The sequence below is a fragment of the Balearica regulorum genome, chromosome 1 (assembly GCF_011004875.1).
Source record: "Balearica regulorum gibbericeps isolate bBalReg1 chromosome 1, bBalReg1.pri, whole genome shotgun sequence".
Lineage (NCBI taxonomy): Eukaryota > Metazoa > Chordata > Aves > Gruiformes > Gruidae > Balearica > Balearica regulorum.
The window spans coordinates 159302690-159327267 of record NC_046184.1 but is presented as its reverse complement, the minus strand read 5'-3'; the positions used below and the strand labels follow the sequence as shown (position 1 = coordinate 159327267).

General features: G+C 39.2%; 1 protein-coding gene across 2 annotated transcripts in view; it reads left to right on the top strand.

Annotated features, from left to right (window-relative positions):
- Window positions 1-24578, top strand: part of PCCA (propionyl-CoA carboxylase subunit alpha) — a 302667-nt gene that overhangs the window by 186430 nt on the left and 91659 nt on the right. For both annotated transcript variants that reach the window (XR_012833141.1, XM_075740848.1), the window contains exon 19: window positions 835-937. Coding sequence is in view for 1 of the 2 variants with exons in the window: in XM_075740848.1 (XP_075596963.1) it covers window positions 835-937 (103 nt within the window). In the remaining variant the exon portion in view is untranslated. The remainder of the gene's footprint in view (window positions 1-834; window positions 938-24578) is intronic.

Here is a 24578-nt window from a genome sequence, read left to right as displayed (position 1 = left end):
AGAAAAGTTGCAGCATGCCTTTGAACACCAGTTGTTACAACAAAGTGGAAGAGACTTGAAAAGTTAGGATGAGGAAACTGAAATCAAATATACGTTTAAATGAAATAGCTGAAAATTACTTGTTTCACTCTGAACTTCCAAGAATGGAGCCTCAGGTCTTATTCCTTTGCTGTCAGGTGTGCTTCTTTAAGCTGAACTTGAAAAGATTCAGGTTTCTTGTATTGCCTGATAACTGGTGCAGCCACAGAATGCTGCAGGAATAGGTATAATCCTGCATGTGGGCTGTGATGATACATCATTATTTTTTTCAGTTTGCTTGAAAGGCTCTGTGGACGAGATCTTCTAAAATGTATATTAATTCTAAAATTACTTGTATTACTTGTTTGACTGAATCTTTTGTCTGTAATTGGCCTTTAATTAAGGTTTACTGAAAACAAGATGAAAGACATAGTGATTGTATTTTGCCCTTAAAAAGAATGCTCCAGCTATCGCTGTTGCTATTCTCCTGCCAGCCCATATTCTCATCTGCCTTTCATCCTGTTTGAGCTAATTCTGCAGCAAGTGCTGGCTGTATTCAAGAGCCTCCTATAACTTTATCAGCGTACCCAGTGTGTCAAGGCAAATCTAGAAAGAGCACGGAGTGTATTTTCTCCTTATATGCTGTTTGACAGAAAAATGTATTTAGTATTTTTTTTAAGTATGCTCTCCAACTGTGTCAATAGATTAATGATATTTTATATCCTTCATGACCATCCTATGAGGCAAGAGCTTCTGGTTAAAATGGGAGAAGCATGAAATCTCTGTTAAAAATTCTTCTGTCTGTTTCTTTTTTAGAATTCCTATTGCTAAATCAAAGAGAAGTAGCTGGGAGCTCTCTGTGCGTCTAGGAGATGGAATTTACCCAGTTGCAATTTCAAAGGATGGCACATCATTTTCTGTAAGTTCTGCTCATTTTCTAAGAAATTCAGTGTATTGAGTCAATGTATATTATCCTTGACATCTACTACAATTCTCTATCTGTTCAGTGACCAAACATAGATAGATAATTGTTTTGTCTTTTGTAGGCATTGCTGTGACTTGCAAAACAAGATTCTCTGTTAATTAAATAGTGCTAGTATACAAAGAGTTTTCTCTGCTCATGCCTGTGGAACATTTTTGTATCTACTTGTTTATGAAATTAATTTTCTAATTAACAACCTTGTTTAGTGTCTTGTTTAGAAATAAGGTCTTATGCTCCATTGTAGATATATGAGAGCAAGAAAATAAGTGCAGTGTCAACAAAAATTACATTTGCTTAAGTTAGTGATTAAAAAAATAAATCATAGAACCAAGCAAGTTGAATGCGTAACCGTACCGGAATGGAATTATTCAGCACCTCAGTGGTAAAACTTTATGTGGTCATAGTAAAATGTCAGTGTTTCAAGATGTTTCTAGGCCACTTCAGATGCGTGTTTATAAACAATTGTTTTTATAGATATTCTAAGATAATTATATAAGCACTTAATGTTGTCAGCATGAAAGGCAGAAAGAGAGACCATGACAGTAGAAGAATGGTATGCTACATTATTGTCAATAATGCTCAGCTGTTCAGCAGAATAAAGCCAAGACACAAGCTACTTGAATTGGAGTACTAAGAAGGTAAATTTATAGAGAACCTTTTTTTTAAGCCTGTTAATGGTAATTCCACAACCAAACTGAGATTTTTTTGAAAATATGCAGCTGACGTGCGTAGTATCCGTTGACTCTTAGGCAAAAGTTTTCAAAAGGGTCTAAAGAAGTCAGTTATTCTTAGAATCATTGAAAAGCAGGACTATGAGGAATCCCAGAAGTTCTTTAGTTTACCTCTGACAGCTGTTTACTTTTATAGAATAATAGAATCTTCTAGGTTGGAAAAGACTCTTAAGATCATGGAGTCCAACTGTAAACCTAACACTGCTAAGTCCACCACTAAACCATGTCCCTAAGCACCACATCTACACGTCTTTTAAATACCTCCGGGGATGGTGACTCCACCACTTCCCTGGGCAGCCTGTTCCAATGATTGACAGCCCTTTCGGTGAAGAATTTTTTCATAATATCCAGCCTAAACCTCCCCTGGCATAACTTGAGGCCATTTCCTCTTGTCCTATCACTTGTTACTTGGGAAAAGAGACCAGCCCCCACCTGCTTACAACCTCCTTTTAGGTAGGATAAGGTCTCCCCACAGCCTCCTCTTCTCCAGGCTAAACAACCCCATTTCCCTCAGCCACTCCTCATCAGACTTGTGCTCTTGACCCTTCCCCAGTTTCATTGCCCTTCTCTGGACACGCTCCAGCACCTCAATGTCTTTCTTGTAGTGAGGGGCCCAAAACTGAACATGGTATTTGAGGTGTGGCCTCACCAGTGCCCAGTACAAGGAGCGTATCTTCATTGCAGAAACTTCTGCAAGATCTGCTCTGTAATGGTTTTTTATAGTCATGGTGTTTACACCTATGTTGCATTCAGAATCATGAGATTCCTTTGAGAAAGGACATTTAAATTAATATTTCATACAACAAAGACATTATTGTCTCAGTGATTCACTTTTGCTGTGCTCTACTGAAATTTCAATATAAAAGACATTTTTAATTGAAACTGGTCATGTTTTTAGGTGGTTATTTTCACTTATGTGAATTGAGGTAACAGAAACCTGAATTACTTTTTTTTCCTCAATCTTTTTGTTGGCCTAATTGGGGCAAGAAGATGCCTAACCAATATCCTTTTTAATACTGCCTTTACCTCTGTCACGGTGTATTTTACATATAGTCCTGATGAATGTGAGAGTATGAATAGAGAGGAGGGATACTTTCTGTTCCATGGGGATCATAGGCACACCATAAAAAGGATTTGGAGAGGATCAGTCCTTGTGGTTGGCACCTTTAAAAATTTTGTTTTGCAAGTGTACTACTTTAAGTGTGAAAGAAGATGGTCATTTTATTTGTAGTCTTTCTTTTAGAAAGAATTCCAGGTGGTCTTGAACAGCTGTTTACTCAGTACCTAATACATGATATTGCTCTATGGCTGGGGCACTCACCCCACTTGTGGAATGGCGCTTCAGGAGCGAATGTCTGCCTGCAGCTTTTTACTGAATTAAATTTATATAATGGCCCTAACAGGCATCCTGTGAAGTTGGATGCAACCCATTGCTCAAACAACGAAACATCGCCACCAGATTTCAGCCCAATTTAGAGTTGGACTGGTTCAGGTTGGTGTGACAGAGCACTTTGCGGGAGTGGTGGTTGCCCCAGCCTTGCCCCCTTTCTGTTGCAGCGCTGCTGACACAGCCTGGAGCTGCTGGCTGCTCTGAGGAAGACACAGGGGGGCTGCTGGTCCCTGTGCATGTTGCATAGACCCTTTCTGTTGTGAGCGCAGAAATCTAACTCCCATAGCTGGACCTTCCCAAACTAGGGGTTTGGTTTAGCACAGTTAATTACACAGGCATGCACCTGTGTGCATGCATACATGCATATGTATTTTTTGAGTGATTTACTTCAGTTTCGTTTAGTTATCTAGGCTCTTGCTTATACTTGCTTAGTTAAATTCAATAAAGATGTATCTTTAAACAAGCCAGGGGAAAGTTCACAGACAGAGGAGGCCTAAGCATCCTTTCATACTTTTGTGTCTCGATTGTGAAGGCAACTGAACGTACAAGCTTGTCTGTGGGTGAGTCCTGCATTCCACTTGCAGGCTGAGCTGTGTTGTAAACTGCACTGTGTATCTGCAGGAGGTACGAACTCTGAGAAAGGGTGCTGAACACGTAATGCTCTTGCTGCTGATGTATCGTTTTAACATACAGAAAATACCTATAACCATGGTCCAAACCTGTTTCAATTTAAATGGGACTGCCACACAGTTCTGGTGTCTTGCAGCAGTGTGAGCATTACAGCTCACGTAAGCCCAGTTTAACAAAGCATATATGGAGTCTGACTTCTGGTCCTTCAATTTGTTACTCATACTTGAACACCTCCAACATAATCGAGTGGCTGGTCCAGCAAGAGTAAGTAGTTGAGCATGACCTTATTTTTGTTGCTTTTTTTGGTAAATTCCTTTATCTTTCAAAAAGTTGCTTGGACCCCCCTTTGCTGTTTTTCCTTAGCAGGGAAAGCACAGAGGGATTTAGCAGCATGAATCCCATCAGGGTGGGGAAGGGAACAATACTGCATCCCTGTGGTATGTTACTGCTGTTACCTCTCACTGCTCGGTAAGGAGAGGGGAGCACCCCAGGTTGGGCCAGAGGGATTGGCGACAGCAGCTTTTGCATTCTGATTCTACCCTAACCAAGCCTATGTACTTGGGGAGAGATAATTCCTTATTCATTTCTATCTGGAAAATTTCTTAGCTGGTGAAATAAATCACAGTAGGTGGACTTCACTGTGACCAGAGGTCTGTCTCATTTAAACCTGAAGGTGTAGTGTAGTAAAATTAACTCCTGAGCTTGGGTTTGTAAAAAAGCAGGTAACTATTTTTGAATACTAGGGTTGTTTAGAGTTGCACTTATTTTTCATTGTTACTGGATAAATAGCAGAATGCATGTTATTCTTTATTAATACTTTTCTTTTTGCTGGAATTCTTGTGTGATCGTGCTGCAGACACAAGAATATCGTAAAGACACAATCTAAAATCTTCCGAATTATTATTCAAAGCTCTACAATGGAAAAACAATTGCCTTAAAGCTTCAAAGGAGAAAAGTCAAAGACTAGGAACGAGAAATCTTGTTTCTGATCAGGAGGTATAACGTACCATCAGAAAAAATGGGGAAATTCAAAGCCTTCTTTACTAAAACTTTGCTGTCAGAAACACAAGCCTCACTTTTTGAACTTCTGCATTTACTTTTTGCTATTAAATTGGTGTGACACGGGCTCCTGACTTTGTGGGTTGTGTCCCCTTGTGGCTTGTGACAAAGATAGCTGAATCTGTGGTGCAGTTAGATAGCCCAGTGGGAGGGCCACCTTCGCATTCCCCTTCAGAAGTTTGCTCCCGCTGCAAACTGTGCATTGCAGCAGCAGCGTTCGCATCCTGATTTACTTTGTTTACCACTGGGACTCTTCCAACAGTGACTCCTTTCTTTTTTCCTTAACTCTTCTACTCTTGCCAGCCGAAACCTCGCCACCTCACAGTGTGCAGTGCTTTGCTCTCTGTGCAGGGAGTGCGAGCAGCAGGCTTCTCCATGGATCCTGCTGTTTGCGAGCAGATCATTCGTCAGCATCTCGGTCTATGGGTCATCTGTGGTTTTCTTCCTTTATCATGAGAATCTTAATGAATCGTGCAGTGTTAACAGCTCTTTGCTGCTCTTTATTTTTCAGGATTTTGAGTTCTGTAACCATCTGTTTTTAACCACTTCGTTTGTAGCAGAGGTCCTTGATGCAAGCTGGGTTTAGACCACTTCAGAGTCCTTGCTTCCCCAAACTGAAGGACTTAAAAGATAAGTGGTCAAGTGTGAGCGATACTGTTTGCCTGAAGCAGTGCAAACAAAAATACCAGTTTTCTTGTTTCCAGTAGAGGTTAGACAATTTTTGTGAATCCTAATATGATTTTTTTTTTCTTTTAAAATAAAAGTAGCTCTGTTATTGTTCTGGAGCCAGCAGCATATATGCTGATACTTAAGTTTATGTAAAATTAGCATACTAGAATTTTCAGAACAAATGCTTTCTCAATTAAGAGGTTCTAATGACCTGACTTGAGAATGAAAATTTAGCAACTTTAGTGAGATCTGCTTGCTTGTGTACCAAGAACTCACCAACTAAATTAATGTAGATGTCATTTATGCTTTTTTCTTTGTTTTTTGTCCTATATATTAATTGTTAGAAGAATCTTTAAGCTAACTGCTTGTCTTATATATCCATTTAGTTCTTTGGAGGAGAGATGGTCAGATTATGGGCTTTGATTAGTATTCTTATGCTTACAACTTTTCCTCTCATCAATGGAGTTAAAGATCTGACAATCACAATTAATGCTAAAATAGAATTTGAAGGAAGAATATCCTCCTTTATGTGCAACTAATGTAAACCAGCAACAAACAGCGAAGCATCCTGCCACAAAACTCTGGAATTTTTTAGTTCAGTTTCAGACAGAAATCTTTTTCATCTTGCCATTTTTGGTTCCCAATCTGGCTATGAAATGTGTTTATTTTATAATTTCATTGATAAAAAACTTGATCCACTTTGGCTGATAAGGTTGGCGTCTGTTCTTTCTTTACAAAGCTTGAGTGTTCTGCAGAGTACCAAAGGGTGAGAGAGACAAAAACAAATGGGAACCTACATAGAATCACAGAATGGTCTGGGTTGAAAGGGACCTCAAAGACCATCTAGTTCCAACTCCCGGCCATGGGCAGGGACACCCTCCACTAGACCAGGTTGCCCAAAGCCTCATCCAGCCTGGCCTTGAACACTGCCAGGGAGGGGGCATCCACAGCTTCTCTGGGCAACCTGTTCTACTGTCTTGCCACTCTCATCATAAACAATTTCTTCCTTATATCTAGTCTAAATCTACCCTCTTTTAGTTTAAACCCATTACCCCTTGTCCTGTCACTACACTCCCTGATAAACAGTCCCTCTCCAGCTTTCCTGTAGGCCCCTTCAGGTACTGGAAGGCTGCTATAAGGTCTCCCTGGAGCCTTCTCTTCTCCAGGCTGACCAACCCCAGCACTCTCAGCCTATCTGGATCAGAGGGCTGGAGCACCTCTCCTATGATCTTCATGAATGAGCAAACCTAGTAGCTGTGTGGTTTCCCTGCATCATATCAAATTGACCCTTCAAAGCCAGATGTCAACCACTAAGGATGCTCTGGATCCATGGGATGGTGGCTTTGTTGCCTATTTGCAGATTTCCTGCTCTGGGCTGCTTAGAGCCAGTGTGGAGTCCCTTCGCTAATGGTGTGCTGGATGGGAGCTGCCCTCCCCAGCCACATTGTGAGCAGCCCCTTAGCCACCAGTGTGTTAGGACTTTGGTCTCATGGACAGTCATGAACCAACCTTCTCCAATGTGGATGCATTTCATATAGGTAATACACTTAGAATGTATAATAAGAATAATAACAACAAAGAATGTAAGTAGTCTAAGTGAGGGGGAACATAAATACATTGGACCAGGTATACAATAATAAAGTTCAATTTATTGGATCCACTACTGTATAATTTTAATTCCACAAAAGATTGGAAGATAAGTAATTACATGACTGTAGTGCAATCTTTTCAGTGCTATAACCCGCCCTCCTTACTGCTTTCAATATTCTACAGTTTTATGTTTCTTTTATGAATGTCACTTTAATTAGACAACTACAGAATGGTTTGTATTAGTATCTTTGTGGTGGAGGAGGTGGTAGGTAGAGGGTGGGTCGTCTTGATTTTTGTCTGTCTCTGCTTTCACAAAAGCAATGGATGAATCCAAAGGCTCAAATGATGAATACCAGCAGTAAATAATTACACTTTAGGAGATAGTCATGTTTCTTTTTGTTTGAAGTTTGTTGCTCTATCTGTAGATGGAAGACCTAATTTTAGTTCAACAAGGAATTTGTAGCTGTATTTTATGCAATAAACTGCATTCTTGAAAACCTTTTTGGCATAATCCATTTTCTGATTCTTTGCTATAGTATAGGAATCCTCTGTCTTGACAATTTTTTATTGCCGAGTTGCGTAATTTCTTTGCAAGTATAATTGTTGTTACTTTCCTTTTTCATGTTTGAAAACAGCCTTTTCTGTTATGGTGGTTCTTCTCTGTAGTAGATGCATACCTTCCCAGACTACTTATCCTCATCTTCTCAACTGTTCAGTTGAGAAAGAATTTCCAGATGTTTTCAGTTATAGAGTAGCTTCTTATCATTGAAGTTGTGGTGAACGAAAGTTGTTTGTTTTTTTTTTTTTTTTAAAGCGTAAGGTGAAATAGTTCACAAGTTACTTTGAGCAAATGGAAATTTGATATATTTCCAGAGGGACCTGTATAGGTCAAATGCTGAATAAGAAGAGGAGCGAAAGCTTAATTACTTTTTTCAGATTACTACGAGAATGGACTACCATTTTCACAAAATATTAGATCACTTCCTAGATTCAAATTAGGAAGTACAGACATGAAATCTCTACGACAAATTTGTGAAGCTTGTTCAGCCCACTGAGAAATTGATTAATGAATGTTTTTAATAATTTTTAGGAAGAAACAATGTTTTTTCTCCTATCTTTTTAATGAGAAGTAAAGAATTTATTAGACATCTGTGTAGGTGGAAAATTGGCCTGTGTACCTTTTAATACTTGCAAGAGAAAACCTATTGTATAGTACATAAATGAGAGCATAAAAATACAAATCTAAGGCATTACTGTCATTATTTGAATACATCCTGTATCGTTGGTACAGAGTAGATAAGTAGTTGTCTCTATGCTTTAATTTAGTTAGTGAATTCATGTATATCTATTATGATTAAGCTTTGGCTTCAAATTAAAATGTAATAAACATTTAATTAGGAGAACTCTGCTGTATTCATTTGCTGTAAATTTTATGACTGAGGGGTAAGTTGATTTTAAAATTATATCAGGAAATATTTTCTGTGTTTTGTAAATTCTCTTCAGAGGGAGCAAAAAATGCTTAAGAAGAAATATCACCCCAAAACCAAACTAGATGCAGATGAAGTATGCAAAGCATCAAGTGTAAAAAGGAATAGCATAATGTAAAATTAGAGCAATGATACAGAAGTTGCTTTCAGCAAACGTAGTCCACATTTAATTCCTTAAACACAAACATGAATGGAGCGGGATCATAATTCAGTGCGTATTAAGTTCTGTCTTTCCAGTAGTCCATGCAGAATGACAACATTGCCCAGCCCTATGAGTGTAAAATTAATAATCTTAAGAGAATTGATAAAATACCAGAATAATAATAATTATTATTATTATTTTACATTTCTGGTATGCTTCAGGTACATAATATATAACTAATTGGTCATATAAAAGAAATACGAGGGCTGTATTAATAGGGATGAAAAGCAAATACCTGTAGGAATGAAAACAATGAGAGGTAGCCAGTAGAGATACAAATTAATATATACCCGTAGGAGCAGCAAATGAAGATTTTTTTTCTTAGTCTAGTTCTAAATATATATATTATTATATATCAGAATGTTATATTGTTATCTGTATGGAATAAAATATACTGTTATTCCAATTCCTGTCTTAGTGTGAAAGAAGGGGAAGTGCATATGTAAAGACATGGGTTGAGGGGGTAGATCAGTTAGATAATCCTTAGCAGCTGTAAGCAGAAAACTTTTCCTGCCTTTTTCCAGGTGATTTATATTTTACTTGTAGAGTGGCACACAAATTCTCCGTTGCAGTACACGTGCAGTTGTGCAAACAAAACTCTTCATTACCAAGTTCTGTAGTTTATATAGCTATAGAACTATTGTTCTAGAGGTTGCATACCTCCTTTTACTCTTTTAATTCAGGTTCAAATCCAGAGCATTTTCTGTTTGTAAGAATTCTAAGGTCCAGGAATTTGTAAGAATTCCAAGGTCCAGGCGGGTTTTGAATGTCTCCAGAGAAGGAGACTCCACAACCTCTCTGGGCAGCCTGTTCCACCCTCACAGTGAAGAAGTTTTTCCTCATAGTGAGATGGAACTTCCTGTGTTCCCGTCTGCGCCCATTGCCCCTTGTCCTGTCACTGGGCACCACTGAAAAGAATCTGGCCCCATCCTCTTGACCCCCACCCTTTAGATACTTGTAAGCGTTGATGAGATGGCTCCCTGGGCTCTAGTAGTGCTGCTACTTGTTGACTGACTCTCTGGCTTTACGGGTCCTGCATTCCTTTCTGTACAGTGGCAGATTTACTGGAAGGTTAGAGGCTGTCCCATCCTATCCTGGTGGAGTGGGGACAGTTGTGCCTGAGAGGCAAGCACTGTGCACTTGAACCCTTCAATCCGAGGGGAGCGTTGATCTTTGTGTTCTGACTCTGTGGGCAAGTGCTTTAATTGCTACGTTTCTGTGGCTGCTGATGTTGTGTTTTTTAAATGAAAGTGGCCTTGGCCTCAGTATCTTGTTGAGAACTCAGTGTTTCTGGTGTGCGTTTCCACTCTGCTGCATTGAGTCTCATGGAGAATTTAGATGCTGGGACATGTTAGATGAGATAGAGGTAAAAATGCTTAGGTAAATATTAAGTATACCTGTATGATATTTGTATGTACTTGTGTTAGGTTTGCTTGTATGCTAAGCAAAAACAGAAGCAGAGTGTGTCTGGATTGCATGTTTTTTTAAATACTGTGCCAGTTTAGCGGTAAGTATGTGTAAGGGACTGATACGATTGGTGTGTGTTTGATTTGTAAAGAGAGATTGTTGGTGTGGGTTTTATGTCTCGGATTAGTTTATTCACACAGTACTCCATAAGCTTATAGAGCAAATATCTACAAGGTTGAGAAATAAAAATGACATGAAAAGTAATGAATTAATTGTGTAGTTTTAAATACGCTCTCCCCTGTACATCAGGGCAGTGTAATAGCTTGGTTATAGTAGTTTTTTGAGATTTGTAGTTCTGCTACAAAACTCACAGTAACATATGGTCTGGTACTGCTGTGTAGCCTACAAGAAATGTTTAAAAACAAAATGCAATGAAAGGTCTGAAATGCTAAAATGTAAAATATTTTAAAAGCCAGCGTGGTCGGTTTGGATACTTATTTTCCTTGTGTTAGAATCAGACTTCTTGTCATTGTTTTAAAGCATAGTTCTTAGAAGGCAGAGAAGGAGCAAGGTTTTTACAATGATTAATTCTCAATTACCTAATGAAGAGTTTTGCCCATGCAGGTGGCTTCATAGGATGAAATCCTGTGGTATGAAAATGGACACTGTGTTCTGTCATGGGTCATGATCCAATGATTCCAGGAATTCCAGTGAACAATAAACTGAAATATCCGTAATGATACAGAGCAATAACATACCATTGTTTCTGGCATAACAGCATTTAATGTCACCCTTCCAGTCCTTTTGTGGTCTTTTGGTGTAAGACTGAAAATTCCTTGGGGCATGGGTGTTTTCAATTCATTTGCATGCCATGCACACTTCAGATCCTGCACCACAATATTCATATCATTTTCTGGTTTCTGAAAACAATGCTTACATGGACATCACTTGGATGCTTTTCTTTACCATTGATTTTGCATCCAATAAAACTGGAAAGAAAAAAGCCCAACCAACTTCTCCAAAAACCCCTCCAACTTTCCACTCCCCCATCCCAAATTTGTAGAATGAATAGATTAAAAAATGTTGTGAGCTCCTCCTGCTGGTTCAGCAGTAGCAGTAGTTACATTTAAAAGCATGCTAATGTAATGTTAAGAGCCTGGTTTATTACCACAAAAGCCATAGTTAACTCTGCAGCTCCTGGATGGCGTTTCATCGTTAATTCTGTTCTCTGAGCAAATCTCAGCACATTTACTATTCAGTATGACACTCGACTTTGGGATCTCTTGATGCTTTAGCATAGGGGGGAACTATAAGGTCGTTGCTGCTTTGAGTTGCTTTCTTAGCTCTAAATTTCTTTGCTGCTTTTTTCCCCTCTTTAATTTAATTTTTAAGTAAGCCAGACTATTAACATTACTTTAATGTAGCTTTTGTGGCTTATGAAAAATAATGCTGCTGTAGTGGGTAGATGTGTGTCAGCTGTGACTAAATGTTTTGATGTAGTCTTCTCAAAAGATAGACTAGAAGAGCTTTCCTTTGAAATATGTGAAGCAGTTTTAGACACAGCTTCTCAGATGGATCTAATTAGTCTTTCATACGGACTGGATGTCCGTTTGTTGCAGCTGAATTCTCATTTCATTCACCCATAACTAGAAACACCTCGCTTCAAACGTGTTTCTTCAAAGAAAGAAGGGTTTAGGGTTCCATGTTTTACTGCTTTTTGATGTTGGTTTCCCTTTAACTGAGAAGACCTTATGTTTATACAACTGTTATTATTAAGAAAACATAGCTTTGTTCATGAGAGTTCATTTGGTATCAGTGTTGGCTATTGGTAGAAGTCGGAGATCTGTGGAATAGATCTTGCTATACGAGACTAGTGGGACAGCTGTACGTCTGGTTATTAAGCTCGTTGTAAGGAAGATTTGAATGCAGGCAGGATGTTCTAATAAAACCAGGGAACCTGGGTTGTATGAGGATGAAAATGAAGATTAGAGGTACAAAGGATCAGGCTCATCAATGGATACCATTCCCATTTATTATTTGTATACAGTAGGCACCAAAGAGGCATTGTACTCTGTACTGTTCACCCTTTAAGATATGTTTACGTGGCGCAGTTTAGTACAGTACAAAGGAACCTCTGCTGGCTAACCTAGTTTGGGCAGTGCTGCATTAATGCTGCGGTACTGCTCCTTGCTGAACTAACTCGTTCAGAGCTGGCACGCACCTCTCCACATGACACTGCGTTGAGCCGTATTGTGGCACCTTTACAACAAAGTGTATCACGAAAGTTGTAGTGGTAAGCGTCTGATGGATAAGTGTAAAATATTCACACTCGGCTACTGTTATGGTTGATACTTAAGGAAAATGAGTGGAAGGAAGGCAAGGTGACAGATGCTCTGCCTGTGTCTATTCCCCACTGGCTGCTTTGCAGTCATGATGTTCTTTAGAGTAAGGGAAATCAGTTTGTAGACACAGGCTGATTGTGCTGGCTCTGCTTCTCTGCTCCCCAGCAATGTGGCTGAGGTGGTTTTGCCTCTGGCGGTTGCCATTCAGCTCTTCTCTTCCTTGTCAAAGGAAGGGCAGTCCTGCCCAGCCTCCTCAGATGGTGGCACCTAGGACACGATAGGAGAGGAGATGGTCTCTTAGATGCATGAAGAAACCCAAGATCCCTGCAGCACTGGCTGCTCAGGTAGCTGCATAATGTCTTGGTGGCATGATGGGCTGTGAGCAGTCTGGTGTTAGCGGAACTGGCTGGTCTGCAGGGTTGTCTTTCACGTCCTCGTTACTTGTCCACATCAGTAACTACAGCAAACTTGCATGTCTGCTAGGAAACTCTTACTGCGGTATTTCTTCTTGCCTCTAGCTTCACCCAGTCGTTTCCTCCATTTGCCTCTCACCATGTCACCCTCCTTTCTTACATCCTCTGCTTGTCCGCAGGCAGCTTCATATTCCCAGTTTGTCCTGCCAGAAGCAGGTCTGGATCTGCTGTGCGATCCCTCCCATACAGGTTGGCCAGCCCAGCTGCTGGGTGACAATCAAATTGTCCTTGTCTGTCCAAGAGTTGAATGGCGGCACTCATTTTGTTCTCTGTGCAGCTTTTCATTTTCATAAAACTTAAAAGGATTTGAATATATTTGGTTAATACTGACCGGTCAGTGGGCTCAGAAGTTGAGTGTGTGATGGAGATTTAGAAGAGGGACTCACAAATAAACAGTGCATTTTATTAACTACTTTTTTCCTTCCAAGATAAAGATACTGTTATTGAAAGGGTTAAAGAAAGAACAAGGTTGTTCTGAATGCAAGAGGAGGGAAATTATTTTAAATTATTAAAAATGAATTGCATCACTGTCTGTGGCTCATATAAAGAATAAAAAAAGGAACCTGATTTAAGTAGTCATAACCTACTGCCAATGGTTTGTTTCATTTTCCAGGGAAAACCTACAGATCTCAAGGACATACAATAAATTGAAATCAACTGGAAACCAAAATAGACCTATAGCTCCACAATGGTAGAATTATTTCAGGTAATATGGTATGCACCAGTCTTTATTTCAAAGACTGTTGCAGTTCCAAAATCACTCAGCTTTAAGGAATGCCAGATGTCAGGTGTGCATTTTGCAGTAGTGTTAAACATGTGACTGAATGCAGAATCCCTTCACGGTTTGGTATGTTCTATAGGCCAGCTCTGAGTGTTTCCCATAGTTTGTGTAGTGATGGGGACTGTTGTCTATAGACCTTTGTTTCATTTGTTGTGGAAATGAAATGAGAGGCAATGTGTGAGGGGAGGGTAAGGAAGGGCAGCTCAATCTTGTGGTTAATGGGACTGTGTGCTGACTTCTATCTCTGCCTCTGCCAAAGTCTTTCAGAGGTGCTAGCCAAATCTTTGAAACCATACTTTCTATAAATGCAATCAGTTTTGTATGTTCTTCGCTCTCTGGGCCTCAGACTTTGCGCTAGAATCGGTCATGGAAATGCTGAATACTTACAGCTGCTGGGGAAATCACTGCTGTCAGAACATTTAAACTTACAAAGCAAAGTACTCTGCAATCTTGGGTTTCACGTGCATCATCTACTGAGTAGGGTCTTTTTAAACTGTAATCTCTTGATGCCTCACCTCTACTAAATGGTGGGAGATGATGGGAATGTGGTGAAAATAAACATGTTTCTCTAATGTCAGAGAGTGAAATACTAAGGGAGACATGAAAACTATGATGAGAGCAATACTTTTGTCTTTGGACTAGGACTTGAGTAGCATGCAGTAAGCCTACCTGAACAATTTGGAGACTAGTTTCATTGATGAGCATTGTTCAGTAACGTGTCCACAGCATTTCAATCTGTTTAAAATATGTATATAAAGGAGACAAAGCCAGGTAGTGCTTCATATCTCAAATTTTGTCAGTTCTTGATGTTCGCATTCACATAAAGTTGTGTCTGAATTTAGCAGCTCTGTGTGAAAGAGAGAGAGAACTCCCTATTTTGTTATGTAATAGTTTGTTCTTCACACAACATCCATCCCATCCCCCCACCCCCACCATTTGCTGATGCTCCGAGGATTTGTTAGCTGGGTTGGATCCATTAAGTTCATTGCATGGACCTCTGCAGTGAGCTGAGAGTGTAATTGCTGGTAAGACTGCCATTTTCTGTGCAGCACAGTAATAAAAATGAACAGTGAAGGCCAAGAATTTGAGTTTTATTCCAGACTGCATTTCTAAAGGGTGGTCAGGCACTCAAAGGTTGTGCCTTCTGCATGTTTGCTTCTTTTTGCTCACTGCTACTACCGTGTCATTTTTCAAGTCCTCCCTCTTCCCAGGGTGTCTCTTTGTTCTGGTTTCATTCTTCTGGCTAGTCCTAGTTTCCACCCTTCAGTCTTCTTACCTGGTCCGTGCTTATTGTCTGGCCAGTCCGAGTCTCCGCTTTGGACTTCCACATCACTTAGCGATCAGTCTTGCTTTTCTTCTACAGGACCTTCTCCCATGAAGCTAGGCTTTCATCCATGCATTGGTCCTCATTTCCATTTTCCTTTCCCAGGGCCTCAGCATTGTTTTTGCTAGTCCTATTTCTTCTACCTTAGTATTTGTCTGGCTAGTCCTTTTTCTAAGACTGCTCTCTTACTCCTTAGATAGTTCTCTCTTTTCCTTCATCCTATGCTTCTAGCCCATTCTTCCTTCCACAATCAGTGCATGCTTCCATCTCTTCCATTCTCTGAACTAGGTTTCATGTGTTTCTGTTACCACTTCCATTTCCTTTCTCCATTTTTAGTCATCTGGCTCAGTGAGTCCCCTACACCTTACTAGTTGTTCCACACTTTCCTCTCCATCTTTTCTGCACCTCCTTCACTGACACATCCAATCTTTGTTCCAGGCTGCTTTCTGCAGTCGCAGGGCCCTCAGTGTCCCGTTTTTGTTGCTTGTGGATTGTTTATACTGCTGCTTCTTCCTTTGGTGCTCTGCCCTCGCAGGGGTAAGCATTGAAACCACAGAGGTGACAATCTTATTAGGTTTTTACTTGACCTGGTATTCTGTAATTCAGAACCACAATTTCAGGGGAAGACGTGTTCAGCCCTGGGCTGGTTCATGTTAAATACAAGTGTCTTCTAGAAATGTAGCTGTGAAGTGTGGTGATCTACAGATATAGATAGGATTTGTTTTCTGAAATGCATAGAACTCATCCAAAGTTATACAGTTTGCAGGAGGATGGTAGAGGTGCATTCCAACAGTTTGACTTCCCAGGCAGGTTTTCAAGCCTCTGTTCCAAATCTTAAAAGAGATGTTGCGGCCTTTCATAGAAAAGTCAGTAGAATGTAATATGGCCAAAAATGTATTCTTGTTCTGCGTCAGAAATGGCTGCATATTTCTCTTGAAATTTCCCCTTTCTGAAATCACTTCTAAATGAGTGTTCAGCCTAAATAGAATTCGTCTGAGTTGTTAGAAACTGAAAATACAGTGTGATGATGGGAGGAGTTGGACAACTTTGGCACTAAGGCTCTTCCCTTCCCCTTCATGCCGTAGCTCCATGTCCCAGACCCTTGCCTTTTGGCAGGCTCTTCCTCTGCTCCTCCCATGCTCCTTCTGTCTTCATTCCAACCTTGTCTTTCTGTTGTGGCTGCCCTCTTGTTTCCACCGTCTAACCTCTATCAGCTGTTTCCTTTATTGCTGTAATCACTGTATTTTCACACAGTGACCCCTTTGTCACTGTTGGAGCAGCCCAGCTGTTTGATGCTCACAGACTAGCTTGCATGCACACTTTATCCCCTTTTAATTTAGTGTTTTCTCCTAGCCGATAGGGGAGGAGGGAAATAGTTTAATGAAAAACGTATATGGTTAAACTGGCATCTTTATTTTAATGCTAGTGAGCTTTGCATATTGTTAATTTATAACAAACATACTTTTGAGTAATTTAGGATCTTTTAGTTTTATCATCTAAACTCTCTCAAAGGAAAGCTACAGTGATAGCCAATCAGCATAATAGAATCATAGACTGGTTTGGGTCGCAAGGGATGTTTAATGATCATCTGGTCCAACCCCCCTGCCATGGGCAGGGACGTCTTTCACTAGATCAGGTTGCTCAAAGCCCCGTCCAGTCTGGCCTTGAACACTTAATAGGCAATAAGCAAGAATGAAGACCAATTTAGATAACAGTAATAAATGAATAGAAGGATAGAGATAGATAGTATAGCCAAATCTCAGGAAACTGAGAGCCTGGGCCTTCTTTGTTTAACAGTTAAACAGACCAAGAACAAAACCAGCCAGAATAGAACAAGATAGCAGCAACTCTTAAGATAAAGAGAAATAGAACCTCTCCCTTACACAGCTAATGGATTGTTTTCTGGCCTTGGCAAAGGAAGACTTTATGAAATAGGCGAGTTAAGAGGAACAGAGGGGAGAGGGCCAAGGGATGGTCATTGCCAGTCACAATAAATCTGTCTGTCCGTCTCCCCAGCCAAAGTCCGTGGAGAGATCAAATCATGTTGGCACATTATGTTGGATACATCTGCAATCCCAGCTGAACCAAAGGTGATTTAAAGTTGCTCAGTCTGACCCTGCAGAGTGTGAATACTCATTGCTTGGTTTATGTAACTTATGTCATAAATCCCAATTCACAATATGTGGGTTTGCTTTCTAAAAATGTGCTTGAAACAACCGAAGTGCTAGATGGCCTTAAGAATAAATTCTTTTAAGAGCATTTCTGAGTGGGATCTTTTGAATCTGTTGACCAATTCACATTCCCAACAGAAGTTGTTTCAATAGCTGAGGGTGTGCCCCAGAAAGTTCAACATTAGTAATGCTTTCCAGAATAGGTGGGAAATTATTTTGAAAATGGCAGTAGGAAATATGTTAGATGTTACACACAACTCTGGCATTTTTCAGTCATTTGGAACTGTTAATCTGCTTTACTAGATCTGCCTAATGCTTTCTGTGGATATGTGCTGGGTGTTTTTTTTTTTTCTTCTTTTATTCCTCAGCTAGAATTTTTAAATGGTCTCTATTACTTTATCTTTTTAGCAAGTTTACTTCTGGTACAGTTAGCTGGAGTGATTAACTGATGAAATTACTTTGGGCTATAAATTCTCATTTGGTCTTCTAGGTTTTATTTTATCTCTGTTGTATGCTTTCCTAATTACCAGCATATATTAGTACTTAGAATTTTAAAGCACGTGTTACTCATCTTCTCTAGATCAGAATGAAAAATAACATGGGCTGACATGTTATATTATTTCTTCAAAATCTGATAATGTTGTATTTTTCTCTCTCATTTAGGCCTTATTATCTCTTTAAAATATTAAATCAAGAATTGTTTCAATCCACATGACAGTTTGGTGGATTTTTCACCTAAACTATTGTGGTGTTTGGCTTTTTTTTGTTCTTAAAATGGCACTAGCCTGCATTGCATTTGAGCTGGAACACAGCGCTCCAGCTCAGAACCTGTGATAGTGGTGCCCGTCATTGGCACCAGTACTGAAGAAAGCTCAATCCAAATTTTGCAATTTGGTCTTATCCCTAAGAAATATCTGAAGAGTAAATAAAAAGCACAGGTAACTTTTGGAACAATAAGATTTAGCTTCATGACTTTGAATAATCTCTGAGTATATCTTACCATGTTAAATCTTTTTCTTGTTAAGTAATGATATTAAAAACCAGTCTGTGCAAAGCACGTAGAAGATTAATTAACATTGGGAAAAAGAGATGTCTGATCCTTCCACCTGTAAGGTACCCTTTATCTCCAGCTGAGTTTGCCAGCCTTTATTCCTATTTGTCATCTTCCCCAACAGGTATCTTGCTGCCCTTTATACTTCGAATGACTCCTGTAATGCCGATACCGTGTATTAATCTGTTATCCTCTCCCACTGAAGGCTTTAAATATTTGTTTGGTTTAAATGAATGTGTCTTTATTTTTTTGCTTAACTGATGTATGCTTCCTTTTGGAAACAATTAAAGGGACAATTAATGAAGATAAAATGTCTATTCCCAAGTTTAGGGACTTTGTAAATACAAAGTTAAGGCCTATCCATTATGATGCTTTTCAAGTAACTGTTATTTATGAAGAGGGTATTAATTATTTTCTGCTGAAGCAAAAACACAGGAGGAGAGTTCTAGATATAGCTTGGATATGGCTTTATGGTGCACATCTGTTGGTGGTCTTTACCTATACAAGTAGCCATCTAGGCTTGCACCGTTTGATTTGAAGGAGTAAAATGAGTTATGTAGACAAGGACTCTTTTAATGAATGGTTTTCTTAATGCGGTGATCATTAGGGCATGATGGAACTGTCTGGTTTCTTTTAAATGTTAAGTCATATAATTTTTTGCTGATGATAAAGATATGTGATTTGCAAGAAAGGAATGCCAGAGATCATTCTGTTTGTGCCAATATTGTACATTGATGCTTCTTGCATGATTTTTACGTGGATATTCACAGTTGTATTTTTAAGTTTTTGGTATATGTGTTTAAGTGCACACGTCTATAAATTTATGCATCCTATTTAATCATATACTAGCACATTACTAAAAAAGCATAGCATTATTACTCTCTTAGCATCATAGTATCTTCAATCTCTCGATCAGGGAGAGCTGTGATTTTTTTTTTTTTTTGCATTCTTTTCTTCTTTCCCTGGTTGCACCTTTTGGTCTTTCTAAGGAAATAGTTTTGTGTAAACAATCTCTTGGGTTTAGATAACCTTCAGCTTCAGTGCTGTAGGAATTCTGCCCTGAGTTGCATGCTATGCTTTAACTTCTATGGAAACTTCATCATTAGCGCAGTCTGCTGTGGAAGACTAGGATGTTTTTCCTCCTTGTTCCAGTGTAAGGCACCTGTATGTAAAATAGTAGGGATAATATCCACTTTGATTGCGTGCATCTAAGGCTAAGCAGTATTTGTTGGACTAGTAGTGGTGACTGGAGTATGTCTTACTTTGGAAGAAGTGATTTTTGCAAGACTAGGGATAAGATACAATTTTTTATTGTTCTGGGCTTGAGGTTTTTGTTTTGTTTCTGTAAATTTAAGGGTTATAGTATGGTTTTATTAAATCATTCTGCATTATGTTGCATGACAGCAAATGAGGCTTTTATAGATGTGGGCTATTGGCAGTTTAGATATCAGATCTGACGCCATGAAATGGCTTATTAGGATCATGGAAAGCTCTAAAACTTGTGGCTTTACTGAAACTTCATGGTACGTGCAGCTTTATAATTTTGTTATCTAAATAGATGATGAGTGGTTTTAATTGCATGAGAAAGTATTTCAATGTTCCTTTAATTGGTCATTGGTTGCTGATTGCTAAAATGATTCTAATGACACCAAAATCTTTCTCTTCTCACTGAGGAACTGCTGATTGTCTGGCACTTGTTACTTTATGGATAAGAAGCGTGCTCATCTTGTAGGAAAAGCCTGTCCATCGTTTCTCTCCACAGAAACAAACTGTTTTGGTTTGGGTGTGGGTGGTTTATTTTTTTTGGTTGGTTTTTTGGGTTTTTTTGTTTTTGTTTTTGTTTTGTTTTTTTTTTACCCAAAGTGCTTTAACATGCAAGGTCTTGTAGGAACTGTACAATTCCATATTTAAAAGTATGTACAATGACTACATTAGTTAAAGCATGCCTCAGATACCATCTCTTTTCAATTCTCCCCAGATTCCTGAGTGACAGTGAAAAGAAAGTCCGTTATAATATTTTAAATTGCTTGTGGGTAGTGTACTTTGCTGTCTCCATGCCAAAGATGAGATCCATTCTCATTGCTGAAAGAGCTCTTCTGGTGGCCAGTGTCTGTCTGCCTTATGTCAGCATCCATACATCACTCTGCATGTGTAAAAGCAGAGACCCTGTTCAGTGTGAAGAGCACATCACACTCAACACCCCTACTCTGGGCTCCATGAGTGCAGGGAACAGGAAGAAATAGGTTCTGTCAGAGTAAGTGAAAGTTGAAAACTCCTCCTTTTCCTCTTCCAGCTTTCTTAGTAGCGAGTTTATTGGAGATTCTTTTTGTCATCAGCCCTATGCAGAGAGCATGGTTCATGCTGGATCAGAAGGGGAGCTGTGCCTGGTTTGGGTTAAAGGATACCACACTGTCATTATCAAGTCTCAGAAGCTTTTTTTGAGGAAAAGTACGCTCTTGATGTGATCGATAACACAGCAGCAGCATCTATGTAAATGGCACAGTCATGCCCTTTCAAGAAAGGACAAATGGTACCTTCTCATGGAGAGGTCTTTGTCTGTGAACTACTCACACCAGAAGCAGGCAGATCTCCCAGGCAAGCGGACTCTGCACTGAGAAGCTGGATTAAGGGGAGTGGAACCATGTTGTGGCCACTTTCAGGAAAATCTTGAGCCTTTGGAAGCTTCACAAGAGAGTGAGTGCTTTGTTTCCAGGGGCACGGAGGGCTGGCAGACTGTGAAAGTTACTGTTAAAGCATTTACTGTCAAAATAAATCTATTTTATTTCTAATAGGAGATCTAGGAAATGGAGTAAAAATTTACTCTTTGACAGTAGGGGCACTGTCTTTTTTTGCTATGCCGGTAATTGCTGTGATTCTGACAACAATTCGTAAGACCCACAAATATTTTCTCCTGAAGCTACTACTGCCTAAACTTAAAGTGGAACTAACTTACTACAGTTTATGTCCCAGCAGACACTTGTTGTTGCAAGTCTCAGTTCAGCTGCATTTGGTTGAACTGAGCAAACTAAATAAAACCTAGATTTCATTTTTAGGGCTGTAATAAAGCAGGATGCACTTAAGGAAAAAACAATCAATAAATAGGTGTGTGGTTTGACGTACAGAATTTGGAATGACAAAAGGATTGATTATTTCCAAATAGTCCCCATTTCCTCACATGTCAAAGTCCCGGCAACAGATGAAGTAAAAGCAGTTAAACCAGTGCTCCTATTGATATGGCTCCATCTTGTCATTCTCCTAATTCACAACTAGGTTAACTAACTAGGTGAGCAAAGTACTTCAAACCTCTATTTTCAGCCTAGTTGAGCTACTTTATTCAGTATTTCTCTGCTTCTGAAGACGTAAGGCTCCTTTCTACATAACATAATGGTAAGGAGGATTTTGCAAGTTCGAGCTTTATTAACTGAACTAATGCCTTCAGCAAGAGTACAGATACAGAATATGTGTCTGTATTGAAAGTATATTCAGTTTTTATCACTTATAAGACAGTTCTGCTGTCTTTTGTCTGGAAACAAAATGTGTGAAGAAAAAATTGGCACATATTTGATATGAAATGTAATACTAATGTATCTATATTGTGGGTTTTTTTCCTAAGTAGTAAGTAGTGTAGTGGCTTGATATCTTGAAAGAATTGGAGAATCTGAAAAGAGAGATCCCTCTTTGTTTTACTTTATCTGGCTGCACAGAGGAAAAACGTATGAAAAGTTTCCATTGTGAAGTGGCTGAAATCCTTTCTATCAGAAAATATCAGTGCCCACGGCCTCACTCTTAATGGCATCAAAGCTAATTCAACCCGAACAATGGGCAGGATAATATTAGATTCCTATCGAGATGTGCAAAGCTACAAAATGATCAAATGTTGCAATTATTAACAAACAGAAGACCTGTAAACTTAATGCTTATAACTGGCAGCTTCTTGGATAGCAAGTTTGTCAAACGCCAGGGATTTTGAGAGTTTCTTTTCATTAATCGTATAATTCTGAATATTCATTTTTCCCGGTCCTACTTGCCGTTGCTATCATTAGACACCACCTTTGTTGTGGTTATAACAAGGAAACTCCCCACAGTGAAGATCAGTGCACAGCCAGGTAATTATACTTTATGTGTATGTTAACAAGCTTTGATTATTTTTGTAGTCAATAGGTGCTGTGATGCAAAATAGAGGGGTCCCTTAACTATTTAAGAAATCTCAGATTTTAAGCTACCTCTGTGGAAGAAGCAGAGATTGTTCATTGTGGAGAACAGAAGTTAACAGTAAACCAGAACGATGGGTGCTTTAGCTCATGGCGTCTGCTGTTGCAGAATGAGCCTGTCTGAATTCAGTTTTCATAGAATTATTATTCAGGAACATGCCAAAAAATTTTCAGGACCGATGAGAAAATCAATACATAAAATGTATCCGTTTTGCTTTATTGTGTCATCATTTTGTAGCTATAAAAGATTCATTGTTAGAATTTTAGCATTTCATTATGTGTTTAGGGCTTTGACAGCTGGTCTTGTTAATTGTTCTAGGTATTTTGACCTTTCCTAGGTACTTCACCTGTGAACTGCCAAAGGTGTATATGTGTGTCAGTATTCATAGCTGGCAGTAATGAGTATGATTGCTTTGAAAGTTGCTGTAGATAGTTAGACTGAAAAGATTTGTTTCCCGAGCTTTCTCGAGAGCAGAAAAAATAGGCTTTTTTGGTCAACTTTGGTTGTCTCTGCTGAAGGATTGTTCCTGTTACTTATTGTTTATAATATAAATTAATAAGCTCAGGGATACTTAAGTTTTCCATTCTACCATCTATAGACTTTAAGGACAACAGACATTGTTTCAATTTACGCATTACATAGTTACGCTCTTCTCCACTCCTTCCCCAAAGCTTTTCTGTCCGGATGCCCACAAAACAGCGAGCCCGAGGTTTGGAAACACTGCCCACAGCACGGCTGTTGCCCAGACCAAATGGTGCCCTTGTCAAGTCGTCGTCTTGCCCAGGCAGTCATCGAGTGTTCATGCTCCTGTTTGGGGAGAGTTTAATTTGTGGATTAGGAGAGGTGGCGGGTATGGCCAAATGCAAAGGCTCTGTTTTCATAACAATAACCCCAGCAGGTAAAAGAAAAAGTGAGGAGACCTAAAACCTGTATTTTGGATCTTTTTCCCTTAGTGAAGTATTTTTCAGTTTTCCTTAAAGGAGCATTTGACTGTCCCCAGCCAGTAGTCGGAGCAGGGCAGAGAGGCAGGATGGTTGAACTTAGTTCCCTAAACCTGTCTGGTTTTGCCCTAGTCTTAATGTGACTGTGTGAGGGTAAACATAACACGTGAGTCACTGTGCATATTGAAGAACCAGCCTAGGTCTGTAGAAGAACTCAGTGTTGTATGCAGGTGGTATGGTGATCTTTAATTCCCTTCATCAAAACCCAGGATTAACCTTTAATGTATGTGAAAGACTTCAGGCGCTTAATGTTTGGGGTTTTTTTTTGCCAGTAAAACTGTGTAGAGGGTTGGTACTTGTACTTGGTTTCTACTTCTGGGACTGCTCAGGGATTTTATCCAGTGACTGGTTTTGACACAACTGAGTAAACACAAAATCTAGTTTAGGTTATATGATCTTGCAGTAAGTAAAGTATGGTATGGTAAGTAAAATAATTTTTCAGGGGTTTATATACTTGTGTATTGCTGTTAATTTATCAACATAAAACCTGTACTTGTTCAGCATTAAGTTTTAAGAATTGCCTGAACTAAATACCATTTTTTCTTAAAAGTTAAATACAGCATATATTTAAATATAACTTACGGTTTATATGAGCTAAAATCAGCTGCTCTACTTCTTGCAGTCTTTCCAGTTCTAAAAGGACCATCCTTTCTGCAGGGGGATAAATAATGCAGGTTAGCTTGTTTCTATGGGCATTTATTACAGCCACACAGAACAGTTCCTAGAGAGGTTTTATATTTCTTATTTAGCAGCAGTGAAAATTGCAATTATTCTATTTACTTGGCTTGCCACTATGGCAAGGAGGAATTCTTTGGACTGTGAGGAGGAAATGTTTGTTTTCTCTGGCTGCTCCTTGCATATGCTGCTCCAATTACAATTAAATATGAATATTTACCAATAAAATGGAGCATTTTTCAAGTTCAGTTAAATTGATTTTTAAGATCCAAGATATAGGCATAAGCAACCCATCTTGTGTTTTGTGTAATGCTATTCATTATACAAAACTAATAGAGTAGCGAATCAATAAAATATCACCGTGCATGTCAGATGAACATTAT